Source organism: Pseudorca crassidens, chromosome 16 (assembly GCF_039906515.1).
Source record: "Pseudorca crassidens isolate mPseCra1 chromosome 16, mPseCra1.hap1, whole genome shotgun sequence".
In the NCBI taxonomy this organism is placed as follows: Eukaryota; Metazoa; Chordata; class Mammalia; order Artiodactyla; family Delphinidae; genus Pseudorca; species Pseudorca crassidens.
The window spans coordinates 53,291,281-53,309,344 of record NC_090311.1 but is presented as its reverse complement, the minus strand read 5'-3'; the positions used below and the strand labels follow the sequence as shown (position 1 = coordinate 53,309,344).

At 44.8% G+C, this 18,064-nt stretch overlaps 1 protein-coding gene and 1 non-coding gene across 8 annotated transcripts in view; one reads left to right on the top strand and one right to left on the bottom strand.

Annotated features, from left to right (window-relative positions):
- SH2D4B (SH2 domain containing 4B) overlaps window positions 1-18,064 on the top strand; it is an 84,132-nt gene that overhangs the window by 30,145 nt on the left and 35,923 nt on the right. For all 7 annotated transcript variants that reach the window (XR_010935908.1, XR_010935909.1, XM_067710358.1 and 4 more), the window contains one exon: window positions 12,286-12,433. Coding sequence is in view for 5 of the 7 variants with exons in the window: in XM_067710358.1 (XP_067566459.1) it covers window positions 12,286-12,433 (148 nt within the window). In the remaining 2 variants the exon portion in view is untranslated. The remainder of the gene's footprint in view (window positions 1-12,285; window positions 12,434-18,064) is intronic.
- On the bottom strand, window positions 1,099-1,171 carry TRNAE-CUC (transfer RNA glutamic acid (anticodon CUC)). Its single transcript has one exon. It is a non-coding gene; the product is annotated as a tRNA-Glu (tRNA).

Sequence of the window (18,064 nt, the reverse complement as noted above, 5' to 3'; positions counted from 1 at the left end):
ATTGACCCCTTAATATCATTTCTATTGCAAATATTTTTTCTCAGTGTTGTTGTTGCTATTTTCTTAATTTTGGTTATAGTGGTTTGGGATGTACAGAAAGTTAAAATTTTTATTAGCCAACTATATCGATCATTTTCTTTATTATTTGTTTTATGCATAGAAAGATCTGTGCCATCACAAGCTTATAAAAATACTAATCTACATTGTTTAATATATCTTTCCTTATTTCATTTCTTTGCACTTAATTTTTCTTCACTCTGGAGTGTGGTATGATGTATGGCTCTCACTTTATTTTCTTGCAAATGGCTAGCCCGTTATCCTAACATCATTTACTGTGTAAACCATCCTCTCTCCTCTCACTGGATTTGCTGCCTCGATTCTTACTTACTTTGGGATCTTTTCGTGGATTTTTCTTCCTTGACTGATTATTCCTGAGCCAGATTTAATTGTTTAATTATATGCAGCTTTAACATAAATTTTACCATCTATTAAAGTCAGAGTCTATCATTACTCTTCATTTCTAAAATGTCCTTGGCTAATCTCATACATTTTTTCCTGTTAGAGATACTTTTGAAATATTTTCTCACTATCCCCCTCCCCCCAACATCAAAAAAGCAACGTGGTGGTTTTTATTGGAATTGCATCAATGCTATTGCTGTATTTGTGGAGGATGAACATTTTTATAATATGAACAAGTAAATCTTCTTGTTCAGGAATGTGGTATGTTCTTCCTTTTATTCAAAGCTTCTTTTTTGTCTTTGATATAGGTTTTTTTTTAAACACCTGTTAATGCACAGGCCACCAATCCCAAACATTCTCAATGACATACGTACCTGTGGGCTTCTAATTTTTGGACTTTGGTAAAATTTATTGTTTTATTTAGGTGCCCTACATTTCTTTCCTAATTAAACTTTAGGCTTAATATTTTTTATTGCTATTGTGCTCATTATTTTTAAACTTATTGCAATTGCTATTATATATTTATATATTGTTACTGGTCTCCTTAGTTAACTTTCCTATGAGTTGCATTTTTTTCTAGGAGATTCTTTTGAGTGTTTGTTTTTTTTTGGCTGCACCATATGGCTTGTGGGATTTTAGTTCCCCGACCAGGGATTGAACCCGGGCCCTCAGCAGTGAGAGCACGGAGTCCTAACCACTGGACCATCAGGGAATTCCCATCTTTTGAGTTTTTAAGTGAAGCAATATTTACTCTAAAACACTTTATTTAAAAAAAAATTCAAACTTGAAGAAAAGTGGAAAGAAAAATAAAATGAATACTCATATATTATCCACTTAAATTTACCAATTATTAATATTTTGCCACATTTTCACTCTCTTTCCTTCTCTCTCCATGCATGCAGGCACACACACACACATACAGATACATGTATGCACTTTTTGGTTGCTGTCATTTTGCTGAACAATTTGAGAGAAAGTGGCAGACATAGTAACTCTAACCCAATGGTTAGCAAACTATTTTCTGTAAAGGACCAGATAATCAATATTTTGGGCTTTTTGGGTCTGCCTCTGTCACAACTACTCCCCCAGACCATCGTAGCACAAAAGCAGCCACAGACAATATGTAAACAAAAGGGTGTGGCTGTGGTCCAGTGAGACTTTCAATAATGCATGTCAGCCAGGTTTGGCCTGGGAGCCTCAGTTTGCTGCCTCCTGATCAAACCCTTCAGCAAGGATCTTCCATGAAAAAGGACATGTCCTGTCATAGCCACAATAATCATTATCACACTGATTGAAATTAACAATATGATTCCATAATAGTAACTCAGATCTAAGCCACAGTGGAGAGGTATTTAGGTTGTATTGTTGGATTTTGCATATGATTATTTAAATCTGCTGGGGAAGAAAAACAATACTTTTTATATGTCTCCAACAGCGAAAGTCACCTGTTCCAATCTCTGGACTCCCTCCTCCCTAGAGGTGAGCTGAGTCCCAGATGCTGGGAGGGTAGCTCAGTGGAGCTGGGGTCTTGGGGCTCAGTTCCCAGCAGAGATTTTCTGGTTGATGTTCTTCTTGAGGACCTCAGTGATCGACGGACATAAATTGTGGGCTGGCTGTGTGTCGGGCTTCATGGAAGGATCATAAAGCTCTGTGGCCAGGCATCAGGTTCACTGAGGGACCCAAATGCAGGCTTTGGTGTTATTTCCAAAGAAGGTTGTTGTTATTATGTGTTTGTTTGGGTTTTAAAAATTAATTTTCTAAGTGTGGATGTGTTTAATATACATAATAACCCTGACGGATATGTCTGCATTTTGAGGAGCCTCAGAAGTGCAGGTAGCATCTCTGAGGCCCTGGAGGGGCTCATTAAGGAACATCAGATCAGACTCTGGCATTGGACAGTCCATGTTTATGAGCTGGGATATTTTCTGTCAGAGCTGTCTGTAAATGAACTACCCGTGTATTGTGACGAGCTCTTCATCACAGGAAATGGTTACGTGTAGGCTGAAAGTATCTGAAAAGGTTTCTGTGGTGGATTAAATATGCCTCTCGGTAAGTTTTTGGCCTCACCTCCCTTTGAGAAGTGGGGTCTGCTTCCCATGCTCTGAGTCTCCGCCGGCCTTGTGGCGAGCTTTGGTCTGTAGGATGCAGTGGAAGTGACTCTGGGTAACTTCTGAGGACGGGCTGTAAGAGATTTGTAGCTTCTACCTTTGCCCCTCTGGCAATGCTCACTTTTGGAAGCTGCCTCATGAGAAGCCCTCCTTGCCCTAGACTGCCAAGTTGCAAGGACACCCAGGCTAGAGCCAAACAGAGGCTACGTGGAGGAACACCGAGGCACCAGGCACGTGAGTGAAGCCTTCATGGTTGTTCCAGTCAATGACCTCAACCAAGTGATTGACCTTGGCTGACACAATGTAGGGCTGAAGGGCCACCCAGCCAAGCCCCACCCGAATTAATAGTCCACAGAATCACAAGCACATATAACGGTTGTGTTTTAAGCCACTGAATTTGCTGATAGCTTGTTGTTACTTAGCAATAGATAACTGCAACAGCTTTGCCAAAGGGATTTATGCATCGGGCTAGAAATTGGTTTAGATAGTTTTTATGTGTCTTTCAACACCAAGATTCTAACATAATGTGAGTCTTGCATGCAGCAATGCAGCGATAACATTCATCTAATTTAATACTTTTTTCCCCCCTGAGAACCTAAGTGCAGGTTGTTTGGGGGAAGGTGGTGGTGGTAGTAATAAACTCCCTGCTCTCAAAAAGCTTACAGGGCGCCAGGGGAGAGGCAACTCTATGAGCAGCCCTCAGCCCTAACCACGCCCAGGGGACCATAGAGGGCGAAGGTCTCTCCAGGAGTCTTGCACGAGCAAAGACGGGAAATGGAAAGGAGATCTGTGGAACGATGAATGGTCCGCTGGGGGCAGAGAAAAAAGCACACAATGGGTGGAGCCAGATGTAAACGTGGAAAGGGAGGCTGTGGAGTCCTTGGATGCTACGCTAAGGAGGTGGACTGTTTTCTGTGGGCAAAGCAGACCTGCGAGGATACAGAGGGCCATGGTTGGGTCAAGTTTTATGAGGATAACTGGTGGGGATGGTGTGATTCAAGTGATGAAAGTTTGCAGGGAGAGAGAGGCCAATTAGGAGATCTTTGCAGTGGTCAAAGTGGGAAATAAGGGTCTGGACAGAGTCTGTGACTATGGAGAGATAGAAGGGGATGGGCAGAGAGAAATGGAGGTTGTGAAATCAACAAGGCTTGGCATCAATTAGATGTCGGGATGAGGGAAAGCAGAGAGCAAAGTGTCTGAGCCCCAGGCTGAGGGATGGGTACAGGGCACCACCGTCTAACCGTGGGGACCTGGGAAGGAGGTGCAGACTTGGAGGAGAGAGAATGTGCTTGGAATGGCTGTGCTGAGGGGGTTTTTTGTTGTTGTTTGTTTGTTTTATTTTATTTTTTTACCACCCAGAAGGGGGAGAGGGGTGGGGGCTAGAGGAGAGGAGAGAACCTGGATGAGAAGCCTGGTGGTGGAGGGAGGTTGGCTGGGCTCACTTTGGGCAGCCTGTGCTGAGGATGTAGACGTGTTCTGCAAATTCTCCTGGTCATAGGAAATTCCTTTTAGAAAATGGGGGGAAAACAATCTCAGAACCTTGTGTAGGGTTAAAGAGGGAACTTCAAGATAGCAGATACAGACAGCTAAAAACATGTTTAAAAACCATTCTGTTGTGGCTGGTACCATTTGAATGAGATTTACATAGAAGTTTTTTTTTTTTAGAAAAAAGGAGATCATGAGGCCAGATAAAATTTGCATTTTTTCCCCTGCTTTCTTAACCCATAAGACTGATTTTGAATGCTTCTCCCTCTGCTTCCGACCACAGAACATGGGTTAAGGATCCCGCTCTCTCCCTGTCCCTCAGGGCCTGTGACCTCCTTTCTCCACCTCCAAGTCTCCTGCCCCCTCCCGCCTCCTCCCAGTTTCCCTGATGAGGAAGACAGCGTACAGCTAAGTTGTCCTTTCATTTTTCTCTGTTTTCTATTCAAGGCCACTCTCTTTTTGTTTTTTCTCCTTTAAGGCTGGAGTTCATTTTGGCCACCTCGTGACATCCTCCACAACTAGAGAAACTATCGCTGCCTTATTCCCAATCAGGTTATAACCGGTGGGAAAACCTTCCAATTTCCATTTTCTCTCGAAAATTGTAGGCTTTATCTGAGTTTCTCTTGGACAAGGCTGGCATCAACCAGACAGCGTGGTGTGGTTTACCCTTTCCCCATCACGGATCGTCACAAACCCTCTCTTCATCAATTCGTTAATTCACTCACTCTTTCGGTCAGTGTTGTGGAGCACCCAGTATCTGCTAGGCCCTGTGCTGGGAACTGGCGATGGAGGAGTAAACGACACAGGCCTGGCCCTGTCCTTTGGGAGTACATCATCCCACAAGGCACAATGGTATCATTGGGGCCAGGCTAAAAACGAAAACGACTCTACCTTCCAGAAAAAGCATCTGTGTCCGTGACATTTTCCATTGGGGTGAGACGGGCCAGGCCTCTGTGGGCTCCTGCGGTGTGCTGTTACTGATGGGTTATCAGGAGAAGGGGGATTGAATAAGCTGGACAGCTCAGAGGGCTTTGGGCTTGCCAGAAAAAAGCAATCGACTCCTAAGGTGGAAGGCGGGTGTTTTTGCCTATCTGCCTTTTGGCTGCATTGGCCTTTGGCTGCCAAGCCTAAGAAAGATGGCCTTTTCTTCAGTCATCACAGGTGCGCCAAATGACTCTGAAAGCAGCAACAGTGAAAGTTTTCAGGCAGTTTTAGCTGTGAAGGTTGAGCATTTTAGCAAAACCAGGGCGAGAATATGTAGGACTCTTTATTTGTAATTGAAAGCGTTTGCTTTTGTCGACGCATCTCTGTGAAGAGCTTGCCTTTGTCACGGTAACTTACCAGCTGCTTTCCTTTGAGATGGAGGTTGGTGCAGGTTTCTGGCTCTTAGGTGTTGTCTCAATCTCAGGAGGAAAGGATTGAGTGAACAGTGGCACTGCCATCCGTCTATCTATCTGTCTATTTATTTATTTATTGGGAGTAATTTTTTCCCATCTTTATTGAGGTGTAATTGACAAATCAAAATCGTATGTGTTTAAAGTGTACAATGTGATGTTTTGATATACAGGTACCTTGTGAAATGATTACCCAATCAAGCTAATTAACATATCCATCACTTCACCTAGTTACTTTTTGTGTGTGTGATGAGAACACTTAAGATTTACCCTGAGACAATTTCAAATATACAATACAGTGTTAATTTATAGTCCTCGTGCTGTACATTAGATGTCCAGAATTTATTCATGCTGCATAACTGAAACTTTGTGCCTTTTCATCAAACACAGCTTAAGTATCTATAGACAGAAGAATAGATAAAAGAAGTAGTATATGTGTATATACGGTGGAATATTATTCAGTCTTAAAAGAGAAGGAAATCCTGCCAGTTGTGACAACACGGATGAACTTGGAGAACATCATGCTAAGTGAAGTAAGCTAGACACAGAAAGCCAGATGTTGCATGAGCTCGCTTAAATGTGGAGTCTAACAAAGTCGAACTCGTAGAAGCAGAGAGTAGAATGGAGGTGGCCGGGTTGGGGTCGGGGGAGTGGGCACTGCCATTGACCTTGCTGCTTCATGTCACCACAGCTGGTTGGAGTAGGAACACTGCATTTAATTTGAGGTAGTTGGTCAAATGCTATTTATCTACGGTACGCCGGTCATGACCCTTCGGTGTCCTAAATTGTGTCCGCTTAAATACATATGTTGAAGTCCCAGCCTCCAGTATTTTAGAATGTAACTGTATTTGGAGCTAAGGTCTTTAAAGAGGAAATTAAGTTCAAATGAGGTCTTTAGGGTGGGCCCTAATTCCCTATGATTGGTGTCCTTAAAAGAAGAGGAAATTTGGACACAGACATGTATGCACACAGAGGAAAGACCACGTGAAGACACAGGGAGGAGATGGCCATCTATAAGTACTTTGTTATACACCCCTTATCCTTACAAGGGAGTAGGACTAGGGGGTTGAAGCCCCTCTGGCTCTGACGTGCCTTGACTGCCTGGATTTTCCCTGAAATCCACGCCTGTCTGGAAGACTCCTGGGGGCAGATGATGGATCTGTAGTCCCCGGGGTGGAAGCTGTCTTGGTTGGTGCCCTGTGTATTGCGTGATGTGGTGACCACAGTCAGGTTGGGGATTCCCGGGGGAGGAATAGAAACCTACTGTATAAACTGTGAAGTGCCGTGCCAGTGTGGTGCTTCACTTTTGTGCTTCTGAGATGCTAGTGACTGATGAAGGTGAAATACAGCTTTGGGATAAGATTCAACTTCTGCTTTGGAGTCAGACAGACCTTGGTTCCACTTTTGCATCAGTCATTGACTCTCTGTTCTAGTATTTCCCATCTTAAAACCAGCCAACCAACACACCGTCCCTCCCCATTTCTATCTTAACCCCACGTTCCCCTCCGGCTGCCACTTCCTGTCTCTGCTCCTTTTTTACAGGAAATGTCTTGAAAGGGTTGTCTGCGGTCACTCCCCTGCCTCCGCCACGCTGCCTGGATGGCTGCCCATCGCACCACTAGGGCTGCTGTTGACAAGATCTCCCATCACGTCCTGAGACCACGTCCTGCTGTCCCTTGTTGCTTCTCTATCCTTATCTTTTGTGATGTCTCAGCAGCCTGAGCTCAGCTTACAACTCCCTTTTTACTTGAAATGCTTTCCTCTCTTGGCTTCCCCCACGGACGTCGCCCCTCCTGGGTTTTTATCTTACCCCTTGGTCTGCCTTCTCAGTCTCCTTTTCTGGCTCCAGCTCTTTCTCCCAACTTTAAAATGGCTCAGCGCCCCAAGACACCCTGGCTTTTTTCTCTTGATCTGCCTTCTTTCTCGCATTGATAACATCAAGTCCATGGCTGAGAAACATCACCCCCGAGCAGAGGACCTCTCAGTCAACATCTGCAGCCTGCGCTCACCCTCAAGTCCTGGGATCACGCGTCCCACTGCCCACGGCAGGCCTCTTGGATGTCAGATGGCGTCTCAAACTCATTAAAGATAGAATTTTGTTTGGTTTCCTTCCAGCCACAGTGGATAATTCTCTACTCAAACATGCCAAACCTGTTTCCAGTGCTGGGGCCACTGCACCTGTGGTTCCCTTGCTCTGGAAATTTCTTCTCCCTGAGACTCACTCATCAGCCTTCTTATTATTTAGGTCTCAGATCAGTCCCTTTTGAGAGGACTTCTGGTCACGCAGCCTACAGTAGCCTCCCAGACTCTATCACTTACCCTGTTTTAATTCTCTGCACGCTTTATTATTTCTGATATATTTTTTATTTTACTTGATGAGTGTTTTTCTGTCATTGGAAGGCAAGCTCCGAGAGAGTGGTGCTGTGTCTGCCTTGTTCATGGCTACACCCCCAGTGCCTGGAGCAGGCCGAGCCTCCTGGGTGCTCAGTAAGGATTTGGTGAATGACTGGATGAAGCCGCTCAACTTCTTTAGCCCTTAATTCCTGACTCCTAGAGAGTGGGTCAATAGGAAGTTGGAATTTTGTCTATGTTTTAGAATTTAAAAAAATCATTGAATTGGAGAAAATTCCTCAATCTGTGCCATTTCAGAAGCAACAAAATCCTTGCCTTTTTTTTTTAAATGAGGGACTCAAAACTCACAGTTACTGTCTTCTTTGTTTTTTGATCCATTAAAATATCAGTGGACTGAAAAAGTTATGAGCCACAAAAACAGAGAAAATGAGAGAAGGGAAGAACAGATGAGAAAATGTCCACAGAAGTTTGGTTTCTGGAAGACAGAGGGAAAGCGGTGCGGGGGTCAGCGGGGCTCCTGCAGGAAGAGGGCTGGTGGCACTGAACCGACTCAGTCCAGAGTCCCCACAGGCTCGGGACTTGGGGGCAGCAGATACATGAAGGATGGCGCTGAGAATGTGGGATTGGTGGCAAGTTTCTATGTGGAGTGGCTGGACCCTCAGGTCCCTGCTTTCACCTGTTTCTTCCAGGCTGAAGTTACTTCATCCCTTTCTCTAACCAGGAGGAGATGGGGAGTTGCAAGGGCAAGGTTGGGGCTCAGCATATCAGGCTGAGTGGAGAGAGCAGATGGGGGCCAAGTGGGAAACAGGGGGAGCAAGCAAAGGTCTGAACTCTGAACAGTGGGACCTGCAGCCAGGGTTGCCTATAGGGTGTACAGTGCTGGCAACTTTTTTTTTTTTTTGGTGGTGGTTTTGTCTATAGCAAATTAAGAACTTGAACTACATAAAATCAGCCTATTAGCTCTATTCTGGTGGCCCAATCTCATGTGATCCTATGATAAAAATATTGTGTTGGCCAATAGGATTCATCTGCTTGCTGGGCCACCCTTCTGGAACCAGGGCCTGGCCACTGGCCCCCAGGATGACTCCATAAATATGAATCCTGGAGCTCCTTGGGGCACTTGGTTAACCCCTTGCATGGAGGAGAGGGTCAGAGAGCACCTTGAAGGGGAGAAGCAGGCACTAGGACTCATGTGGGACCTGGTCTTGGCTTGGGACATCTTACCTGGACCACACTGCTGCCCCTGCCAGTCCTGGGGGTACTATCTCTGGCCAGTCTTGGGGGAACTTGCAAGGGAAATTTGCAAAAAGACACCTCAAAGCATCGGTTTCCCATGAAGTGTGGGGCTTAGGTTAGGGGTCCTGCTTGCTTGAGTCTAAGGGCTGTTCTACCTGCAGCTTGCATCTCACCACAGACTCCTGGGATGCTGGTGGTCTCATACCACTCAGGTAGGACAGAGAAGACAATGAATAGTCTCAGAGGAAGGACCTCCAGATACTTACATTTGAGGGTCCTCAATGAAATGGCTGATCCTTCATCCAGTCTTCCTAGAGTTAAGCCCATCTCTCAAGGAAACCCTGACTACACACTCTGAGTCTCTGTTTCAGATACATACTTACTTTTTCTCTTTAATGTGAGCAGTCAGGGAACATCAGACATCAGAGGAAAGCCTCCAACACGAATGACAGGCGCCAAATAAAACAAACTTAAAACAAAAAAGCAAAGAAGAGAGGAAACAGATCTAAATCAGAATATGGGGGAGAAAAATCTCTAAAATCCTCAGAGACGAGCTATTGCATTCATGACACAATTTCAGGGTGCAACGAAGCAAAAAGAAACAACCAAAGAATAAGAAAGAGGGCTTGGGAATTACAAATGTGCTAGCTGAAATAAAAAATTCAGTGGAAGGTTTGGGGGATAAAGTCAGTGAAATCAGCCAGGAAGTAGAACAAAAAGACAAGAGACGGAAAATAAAAGAGAAATGATAAGGCACTTATAGGGTCAAATCAGGCAGTCCAGCAGTTGACACATAGGGGTTCTAAAAAGAAAAATGCAAAATGAGAGGAGAAGAAATTATCACAAAAATTCTAGGCAGCGATGTATTAGACTAGAAGAACCTGACACTCCAATCAAAAGCATCCTGATTGCCTAACACAATCAATGAAAGAAAATCCACATCAAGGCACATCTATTAAAAAGGTTCAGGGACTTCCCTGGTGGTGCAGTTGTTAAGAATCCGCCTGCCAATGCAGGGCACATGGGTTCGATCCCTGGTCCAGGAAGATCCCACATGCTGCGGAGCAACTAGGCCCATGCACCACAACTACTGAGCCTGTGCTCTAGAGCCCATGAGCCACAACTACTGAAGCCTGCATGCCCTAGAGCCCGTGCGCCAAAACTACTGAGCCCACGCGCTGCAACTACTGAAGCCGCACGCCTAGAGCCTGTGCTCTGCCACAAGAGAAGCCACTGTAACGAGAAGCCCGCACACCGCAATGAAGAGTAGCCCTCACTTGCCACAACTAGAGAAAGCCCATGCGCAGCAACGAAGACCCAACGCAGCCAAAAAAAAAAAAAGGTTCAGAATTCAGTGATAAAGAGAAAAATTAGTGCCTTATGCAGAAGAATGAGACTCCGAGTGCAGTACTGGATGCTGGAAGACAAGATAGTAAAGCCTTGCAACTTCTGCAGGAAAAATTTTTTTTTTTTTTGGCCTTACGCAGGCCTCTCACTGTTGTGGCCTCTCCCGTTGTGGAGCACAGGCTCCAGACGCGCAGGCTCAGCGGCCATGGCTCACGGGCCTAGCCGCTCTGCAGCATGTGGGATCTTCCCGGACCGGGGCACGAACCCGCGTCCCCTGCATTGGCAGGCGGACTCTCAACCACTGCGCCACCAGGGAAGCCCAGGAAAATTATTTTTAATCAGATTCTATGCTTAGCTAGAAGTTACATGTGAAGGTAGCATATAGATATTTTCAGACAAGACTCTATATAGACGTATAGATTATATATAGATCTATCTATAGATATATATAGATAAATACATACATATATATATAAATATATTTTCAGACAAGTGTCTCTCTGTGCATCCTTTTCTGAGAGGTATTGTGAGCTATGCTGCTGCAAAATGAGGACGTGGCCAAGAAAGAAAACATGGAACAAAGAAACAGGCGCTTCAACTCACGGGAGGCTGAGAGGCGAGTCCTGAGAGGACAGACGGACAGGAGACCTAGATGGCAGCCAGCTGAGACGGGGAGGGAGAGGTGCATCTGGGGGGCGGGCGTCCCTTGGAAAAGATCACTGCTGTATTGCCTGTTATAAAAAAAGCACTTGGTTAAACACAGAGAAAGATTTACTGCAGATCTTAGAGAAGTTTGGCAAAAATTCAACACTCTGCTTCAAGATAAAGCAACTAGTAACTCAGGAAAGAAAATTATTCGAAAGAAAAAATCATCACACTGCCATGTTTTACTGAATTTCACATGCCATTAATTGTAAAATCTATGATTATTTTAAGAAGAAAGAAAAAAACTGTTGGCTATGAAAAAGGCAAGTAGTAAGTTGTAAGACTTACATATTTTAGAGATATTAGAAAGTTAAAAAATGTAATTCTTAGAATTGGTGGAAATAGCACCCTATTTGGCGTTACAGTGAACTATATTTAGTTCTGCACCCATCTTTGATTTAACCACAAATTGTGATGTAAATCTATTGTGAGGGTAAAGGAGAGGAAAAGTATGGGTATGAACCTGTGTGGGAAATATAAGTGCTAAATACTCATGTACCAAAAAAAAAAGGTAGTAGTTAATGTCTAGAATTGATAAATCAAGAATTAGCAGCATTATTCAGACACGGATGTAACCACACGAAGGAAAGCTAAAATAATCAAGGATGGTGACCTCTGGGCAGTAGATGAGGGCGGGGTAGGTTGGGGTGAAGTGGATTGGAGAATTGATGTTTTTTTTACAACACGCCTTTTGGCATATAATGTATGATTGACATGTGTGTGCATGTTGCTTTGATTAAACAAAGGTAGAGGAAAATACACACACGGCCTTTTTGGAGCTTGAAAGCAGGACAATAATTGGAGATTTGGGGCCCCCAAACCTGCTCTCTCTCTGAAATATCTTCGCTGAAAATAAGGTTAAGATATAATCATATCCTGCTTAACTGGCCTCCAGGAAGACCAGGGGCCCCTCCCCATGCCTCCCCTCCCCTCTTCCCCCAGAATGGAAGTGTGACCAAGGGTGGCCCAAAGTCCTCTTACTATTGCAGAAAGCTTTAGAGTCTACAAATTGTTCACATATTTCAGGCCACTTGATCCTTACCGTGGCCTGATTGGGTGTAAGTATCACCGTTTCATGTGCGTAGAGACAGAGCCTGGAGGGGCACCACTGGCCCACCTCTTCCCGTGACAGCTCAGCCCTTCCCTGCCCGTGCCCTGTCACCGTCACCTAACGTCATCCTGTCCCCGTGGTATCTTAGAGGAAAGAGGAAGAGGAGAGGAAGCGAGGAGAAGAGCAGATTCGCCTCCAGGAAGAGCAGAGGGCGAAGGAACTCTACTGGACCCTGAAGCAGGCCCAGCTGCAGAGCCACCCCAGTGAGAAAGAGGAACGCGAGTGGGAAGAACAGCGTGAGTAGAGCTTGTCTCTTGGGGTCTGGGGGGCTGGCCTGCCTTCTTCACCCACTCTCCTCCTACCTGTCTATTTGCTCAGTCATCATTCCAGTTCACTCAATCAGCCCAGAAGCCTTTGCCTGGGGTCAACCATGTGTGTGGTCCTGCTAAGGACCCAGGGGGTAAGGGCTCCATCCTCAAGGAACTTACTTGCCTGTTGGGGAGGTTTCTTATACTAAAGAATAAAGCCCTACATTTACTGAGTTACCAATATTTTTCTGACTCTGTGCTAAGCCCTGGGGATCCAGAGATGAGGGATCTCGGTCCTTATCTTGGGGGAACTCACTGGCCAGACAGGAGATAGACGCACAGGCGAAGGGCTTTGAGGGAAAATGCACACGTTCTGTTGGAGCACATGGTGGCTATCCTGGTGCTGTTCCAGTCGAGTTATGAAGTGAGGCTTGATGGCGGTGTAGGGGTAACAGACAAAGAAGCTGGAGAGGGCCCTTGGGAAGGAGTACCCAGAATGTGACAAAGAAATGTGGTGTGCTTAGGAATTTAGAGGTGTATGGGGTGACTCTTAAACTTGGAGAGTGTCAGGGGTGGTAAGAAGTTAGGTGGGAAAGAGAGGGTGGCGCCAGGTTTGAAGGGTGGTGTTTTAATATGTTCTTGAGATTCGCTTTAATCAGGTATGGTTAGACATTCAGACATGGAAATAACTGTCTTGCAGGAAGAAGTTTTTCCTCACAGATTCCTAGACATGGAGAGCGTGGCATGCCGGGCAGGGCCACATGGGGAAGCACGAGGGTGAGTCAGGAGACAGAGGGAGCAAGGGGAAAAAGTGGGCAAGAGCCTTCACTGTGGTTTCTTTGGAAAAGGTAAGGTAGGGCAGGGTAAACAGGCTTAGGATTGGCTAGTATGAATAATTTCAGCAGGCTCTGGGGTCCAGGGGCTGCCTCTAGTTCTCTGATACCTGGCCCTGGGGTGATTACGGCAGATGGATAGATTGTGGAGTGTAAGAACTAGATAAAAGAGATGGTTGGAAGGTGGGCTTTGCATTGGTTAGTTTGCATTTGAAAGGCACACTTGCCGGTGAGTCCTTTACTAGAATTGGCTAGCTCTTGGAGGGGCAGTCTCTGAAGGATCGGCAAGGCCCCAGATGTCAAAACTTCGAAAAATACAGAAAATAAAAAGGCATGATTAATATGGGTGGACACTGGAAGCTTCTAAAGGTGAGTGACATGCTTCAGGCTGGGTTTGGGAGTGAGAGGAACTCGGGCCACAGCAGGGAGAGCAGAGATGTGAGGTGCCTTCTGCTGGCCAGCATTCTGGTCCTCAGCACTTCTTAGTCATCTGCCAGATTCATTAAACAGACTTAAAAAAATTGAGATGTAATTCACGTACCATAAAATACATCCTTTAAAAGTGCTCAATCCAGTGGTTTCTAGTAGACTCACAAAGTTGTGCAACCATCACCACTATCTAATTCTAGAATATTTTCATCACCAGAGAAGGAAACTCTGCGCACTGGCTGTTACTTCCCCCCGCCCCACACCCCTGGAAACCATTAATCTAATTTCTGTCCCTATGGACTTGCCCGTGATGGACGTTTCATATAAATAGAATCATACATTATGTGACCTTTTGTGTCTGACTTCTTTCATTTAGCACGTTTTCAAGGTCCATCCACATTGTAGCATGGATCAGTCATTCATTCTTTTTTATGACTGAATAAAATTCTCATGTGTGCATACACCACATCTCTGTTTAGCCATTTATCAGTTGGTGGACATTTGGGTTGTTTCCACTTTTTGGCTATTATAGGTGATGTTGCTCTGAGTATTTGTGTATGTTTTTGTGTGAACATATATTTTCATTTCTCTTGGATATATATCCAGGAGTGGAATTTCTGGGTCATAGGATAACTCTCTGTTTAACATTTTGAGAAACTGTCATACTGTTTTCCAAAGTGACTGTACCATTTTACATTTCTGCAAGCAATGTGTGAGTGTTCCAAGTTCTTCATATCCTTGTCAGCACTTGTTTTTCGTGGTGTTTTGCTTTATAGCCATCCTAATGGGTAGGAAGTGCTACCTCATCCTGATTTTGATTTGCAGCTACCTAACGACTGCCACAAAAATACTGAGGATCATAAGAAACTGTTATGAACAATTATATTCCAACAAATTAGATAACCTAGAAGAAATGAATAACTTTCTAGAAACATACAACCTACCAAGACCGAATCATGAAGAAATAGAAAATCTGAACCGTCCAGTTACTAATAAGAATATTGAATCATAAAGTTATATACGGATATTCAGCCTCACAGGGGTCGGTGCCGCTGACCCCGCATTATTCATGGGTCAACTGTATTTCTTTTGACATTATAGAGGTAAGCTTTTTTTGTAAAGTCTCTTTGCTTCTACTGAGAGTTTTGAATGTGGAAGGAAAAATTAATATCAGTCCCCAAATAGAAGATACCATGCCTGTTCAAAAGCAGGTTTTTCTGTACAGCAGGAACCAGGAGATAACTGTGGGTGGCAGCCTTGGTGTAGAGGTGTCCTGTCTTCATGAATGAAATTACTTGCCAGGTTTAGGTGCTGCAAGGCATCGATTGGCTCCCTGTTTTGGTATGAACTCATGGCAAACTGTAGCGTTTGGGAGTTCAGGGGCCTGCCGATCTCTCAAAGGATGACCGTGACGTCTACTATTGGAAAGGTCAAGCAACATTTTGATTTTGATCTTGAATGTCCAGTCTCATGGGTTGGAATTTGGCCGATTGGAATTAGGCATATACGGTCTTGGTTTTTGCATGGGAATTCTTGTAATGCTTATAAATGAAAATGAAATCATTCAACCATCTTAAGTCAAACAAAAATAATAATAATAAAAGAAACATACTGGCCTTGGAAAAAAACAAAAAAAGAATGTTGAATCAGTCATAAAAAATCTGCCAACAGAGAAAAGTCCAGGAGCAGATGGCTTCAGTGATGAATTCTACTGAACATTTAAAAAAGAATTAATACAAGTCTTTCTCAAAATATTCCAAAAAATTGAAGAGGGAACACTTCCAAACTTATTTTAGGAGGCCAGCATCATCTCATACCAAAGCCAGATAGAGACAATACAAGCAAAGAAAATTACAAGCCAGTACCCTTGATAAACATAGATGCAAGAATCCTGTAATATTTTGCTACAGAATATTTGTACATTTGGAAAGGCCTCCTGGAGGAAATGGCATTTGGTTTGGGAAATGTGGGGAGGTAAATAAGGCGGGCAAGGGCATCGCAGCCGAGGGAACAGTTCTGAGCAAAAGCAAGGTCATAACGTGCATAGAACACGACACATGCTTTGATGTGGTTGCAGCCTGGGGTTCATGGTGGGTAATGATGGAAATGAGGCCAGAAAGATAAGATGGGCAAGAGCGAACGAAGAATTCATTTGTTTAAATTTGGAATGGATGAAGAGATGGGTGAAAAAAGAAGGCAGGACAAAATTTATACTGAAAAAAATAGTGAACGATCACAGAGTGAAGTCACACGAGGCTACTGTGGTCTGGGGAAGGAGCAATGGGCTGGGAGCCCGGTCCTAGCTCTGCCACTTCCTGGTGTGTGACCTCGAGCAAGTTCTCGCTCTGCTCCATTTCTCAGTTTCTTCATTTGTGAGCTGAGGGTAATCACGGAGAGCTGAGGGTGAAACGAGAGGGAGGAAGCACAGGTGCTCTCTAAGTTGTGAAGGGCTGTCACTCACGAAGTGTCCCTCTTTTTTGTAGCTACACAATGAGATGGAAAGTTATGGGCTGGGCTGGTGTTTCATTGGTGACGGAGGATGGAAATCATTTGGCCCCAGTGCTGCCTGATTGCTAATTAATGTACTGTGTGGCAACCGAAAATGGAAAAACCTACCCTGAACAGAGAAAAGATGTGATCATTCAGGCCCATGATTTTGGTTCCTCATTTTATGCTTTCTTAAAGAATGACGAGCTAAACCCTGGAGGCTGTCATTCAAATCCAGCAAAGCCATTCTGCACTCAATTAACTTAATATGAAAGATATAGTGGGCCATTAATCTACTGGGAGCAGCAGTTTTCGATAAAACACCTAAATTAAATTCTCCAAGTTAGAAAAAAAGGGAATTGTTCCCTCTAATATCACTTGAATACAGAGTTAGTTATTCAGTTCAAACAGCGGAGCAGGCTCTGGCTTCTGAGAAGCTCTGAATATATCAGGCAGAAATTCACTTAATAATTTCTCAACTGTGAATTTGGAAGAGTGCGAGTTAGATAACCTTTAGTCATCCAGAGATTTAGAGATGAGCCGGCCTGACTTGGTTAACGGTATCATTTACAAAAATTGGAGCTGTGTGACTGTTCACTCCTCCCCTCCCTCTTTGAGCTGTGTGATCCTGGTTGTGGGCCCCCCCTACCCATAACTAGCACTCTAGTGTCGCACGCCTTGTGGGGTTTCGGTCAGAGCTGAGAAAATATGTGCTCGGGCCCAGTAGGGAGTCCAGTTATGCTGGTTCTGTTCTCTTCGCTCATAAAAGGGCATGTGCTCTGGAGTCTGGGTTTAAAGTCAGTGATTCTAAAATGCTGTGCGCTTGACACAGGCAGAGCTTGAAGGGGCCTGTGGAGATGGGGTATGGGTCTGCCGACGGGGTGGGCAGAGAAGAGTTTTGGGCTTGAAGGAAAGCTGAAGGATAGCACGGAAGGATTTTTTTTCTCTCTGCTGACGGGATGGGAAATTGTGTAGTTGCTCCTTGGACGTAAGTTTGAACTGATCCCCAAACTCCAGGTGCCGTATATTTTTGGCTTTACAGCTCAGAATGATGCCAGCGTGAGTCCCCACATGCCTGATTCATGTCCTGCTCTCCTCTTGAATTACTCAGGAATCCCTGGGCGCTTTATATTGTCCCCAAAGTGAAGTCTTTCGGAGCGTCACGCTGGCATGGGGAGCGCTCTGGTCTTAAGGAACCCCTGAAGTTCCTCCTGGTGGCCACAGGGGGTCACTGTTGGCAGCAATCAGGATTGCAAGCAGAACAAGGATGGTTGACAGGTGATCTCAGAAGCCTCGGGGTGCAGGTAGAGACAGCCCCTTCCTTTGGCCTTGTTTAGCTGTTGGTGAGCCTCACGGGGTTTCCCCGAGGCTCATCAGAGCTCACTGTCTTGGCACCAAACACGTCCTCTCCCCAGGTGACGGTGCTCCAGCAGGTTGAGTCACCAGAGGCCTGTATGTATATCCTTCAGCATCCGGACCACCCGTTTCCCTTCTCCCAGGGGTCAGGAAACGTACCCTTCTCACGAACTTTCATTTTTCCCATTTCCCTGACAAGAGCTCCTGACTCTACCCAGCCCCCATTCTTACACCACTTCCCCACCTTTTGTGCCTTAATGGGGCTGGACCCATCCTAAAGGTGGTATTCCAGTCCCCTTATCTCACAGTCAACATGATCATAACAACAACAATAGATAATATTTAATGAACCTCCTCCATGTGCCCGAAACTGTCCAAGCCCCATCTATGTACAATCTCATTGATGTCTCAAAGTAACCCTACGAGGCCCTCATTTTACAGATGAGGAAATAAAGTGTAGGTATAGTAATTCAAGTTGTCCAAGGTTCCCATGAAGCAGAAAATGGAGCAGAAT